Source organism: Amphibalanus amphitrite, unplaced genomic scaffold (genome assembly GCF_019059575.1).
Source record: "Amphibalanus amphitrite isolate SeventyFive unplaced genomic scaffold, NRLGWU_Aamphi_draft 000433F_arrow, whole genome shotgun sequence".
NCBI lineage: Eukaryota > Metazoa > Arthropoda > Thecostraca > Balanomorpha > Balanidae > Amphibalanus > Amphibalanus amphitrite.
This window is the reverse complement of record NW_024881927.1, coordinates 141,282-143,442: the sequence shown is the minus strand read 5'-3', so window position 1 is coordinate 143,442 and position 2,161 is coordinate 141,282. Positions and strand designations below refer to the sequence as shown.

General features: G+C 59.9%; 1 protein-coding gene across 1 annotated transcript; it reads right to left on the bottom strand.

Annotated features, from left to right (window-relative positions):
* Positions 1-637: 637 nt before the first annotated feature.
* LOC122391343 lies at positions 638-1,900 on the bottom strand. The gene has a single exon (XM_043385144.1). The coding sequence runs from the start codon at positions 1,898-1,900 to the stop codon at positions 638-640; it is 1,263 nt and encodes a 420-aa protein (XP_043241079.1).
* Between the last annotated feature and the right edge of the window lie 261 nt (positions 1,901-2,161).

Sequence of the window (2,161 nt, the reverse complement as noted above, 5' to 3'; positions counted from 1 at the left end):
TGGCCCTAATGATGACCCCTGAAGCCCCTTACGACTACTTTTGAGGGCCCTTACAATGACGTTTGGTGTCTACTGCAGGCTCGAAGGGACTACTGATTCGTTCAGGCGATTCACGTGCCTATTTTTGTCACTTATAGTGCAGGGGGCATCTTACCCAACGCCAGGGGGCGTCTTTTCCACCCTGTGGGGTAAGATGCCCCCTTTCACTTCTTCAGGAAAATGCTTAATAGCAAACAATTTTATCATTTTTCAGGCACGAAAGAGTGATATTTTTGGAGAAAAATGATGCCGGCTTCCGTTGAAACTCCAAGTTTTGGCTTTCCGATCGTCATTTTCGAATAATATATGACATAGTCAAACCCTGGGCATCTTTCCCCACTCTCCCCTAAACCTAATGATATTTTTCACCCAAGAATATTCGGAAACAGGTTCCTCGCCCTTTCTGTACCGTTTTCCGACTACTCTTCGGTAAAGGTATATTTCCGTGAGAATATTCGGAAACAGGTTCCTCGCCCTTTCTGTACCGTTTTCCGACTATTCTTCGGTTAAGGAATGTTTCCGTGAGAATATTCGGAAACAGGCTCCTGTTGTTGTTGTTGATTTTCCCTCCGGCCGCGGGTGGCCCCGCGGCGTAGCCTCATCGGCTCTGGAGGGCCCTGAAGGCGGCCACCAGGGCCGCCACCACGTCACTGCGCCAGACCTCGTCGGGTGTTGGTAGGATGTTCCCTACGGCCGGGATTCTGAGGCGAACACCCATCAGGCCCGGGCACGTGAGCAGGATGTGCCGGGGGGTGTCCGCCTCTTCGCCGCACAGCGGGCACCGGGCGGCCTCGCATAGCAGGTCCCGGCATTGGGCGCAGGCGGCTGAGGGGCTCCGGCCGATGGAGTGTAGGAACTGGGTCGATCCACTCCAGTGGCCAGTCCGGATCTGGTGGACATCGATGGCTGCCCGCCGATCCAGGCCGGAGACTGGGGGCGGGTATCTCGTACCCATCAGCTCCCGGTACCAGCCGGTCGCCGCTCTGCGTGTCGGGTCTGGGTATGACGGTCTGTCCCTGGCCGCCTGGTCCCTGGCTAGACGGGCCGCAGCCTTGTAGATGGTGTTGACGTCGATGGAGGCGATTTCTTGTTCCAGCGCCGCCGCCTCTCCCGCCAGCACGTCCGCCGCCTCGTTGCCTGGGATCCCACAATGCGATGGGACCCACTGCAGCGTCACGTGGCGGTCCGGTGTGGCGATTTCCAGCAGGCGGCTCCATATCTCCGCCCCCTGGACCGTCCTCTGGGCCGAAGGCCCCTCTCTCAGTGCAGCCAGGGCAGACTGTGAGTCGGTGCAGATTATTATTGGCAGTGTGTCGTCACGAGGGTGTGTCGCCAGGTATTCCAGGGTCATTGCGATGGCCAGCATCTCCGCCCTGAAGCTGGAACAGAGCGCTCCTGCGGGCCTCTTCAGCTCAGTGCGGTCATCATCGGCGTGGACGACCAGCGCGCCGGCCCCTCCACAGAGAACGCCTCCAGTCGCCGACCCGTCGGTCCACACCCAGGTCGCACATTGGGTCAGGGACGCCAGGTGGTGTAGGGCGGCTTCCTTCTTCGTGGAGGCGGCAGCTCCGGCTGGGAGCCCCGCTCCGATGTCCAGGTTGAAGCTGATCGTGCCGGTCGGTTGCCAGGGCGGGGGGCGCACGGGGAGCAGCGGCTCCACCGGTGGCTCCACTCCAAGGGTCCGCCACACCTCCCGACCCAACTGGCGCCATCCGCAGACGGTCTTGAGGCGCCGCGGTGGGTCCGCCACGGCCAGTCGGTGTAGCGGGTCCTCCTCGGGCAGTGCCATGGCCTTCGCCAGCATCCTCGCCGCCAGTGCTGTGCGGCGCGCCGCGACCGGGGGCACGCCGGCTTCGGCCATCACTCCGTGGATGGGGGTCGACCCGATGCAGCCCGTTATGACTCGGGCCGCGGCACGCATCTCGCGTTCCAGAACTCCTCGCTCTTTCTGTACCGTTTTCCGATTATTATTCGTTAAAGGTATGTTTTCGCGAGGATTATAAGGGCGACCGAGATGTGACCATGAAGGGCATTCCACTACACCTTAGACGTCAATGTTGTGTGCTACTAGGGAACGATCGTCCGAATTTGTTTCATTCAAATGCTACGTTCTCGACAAGAT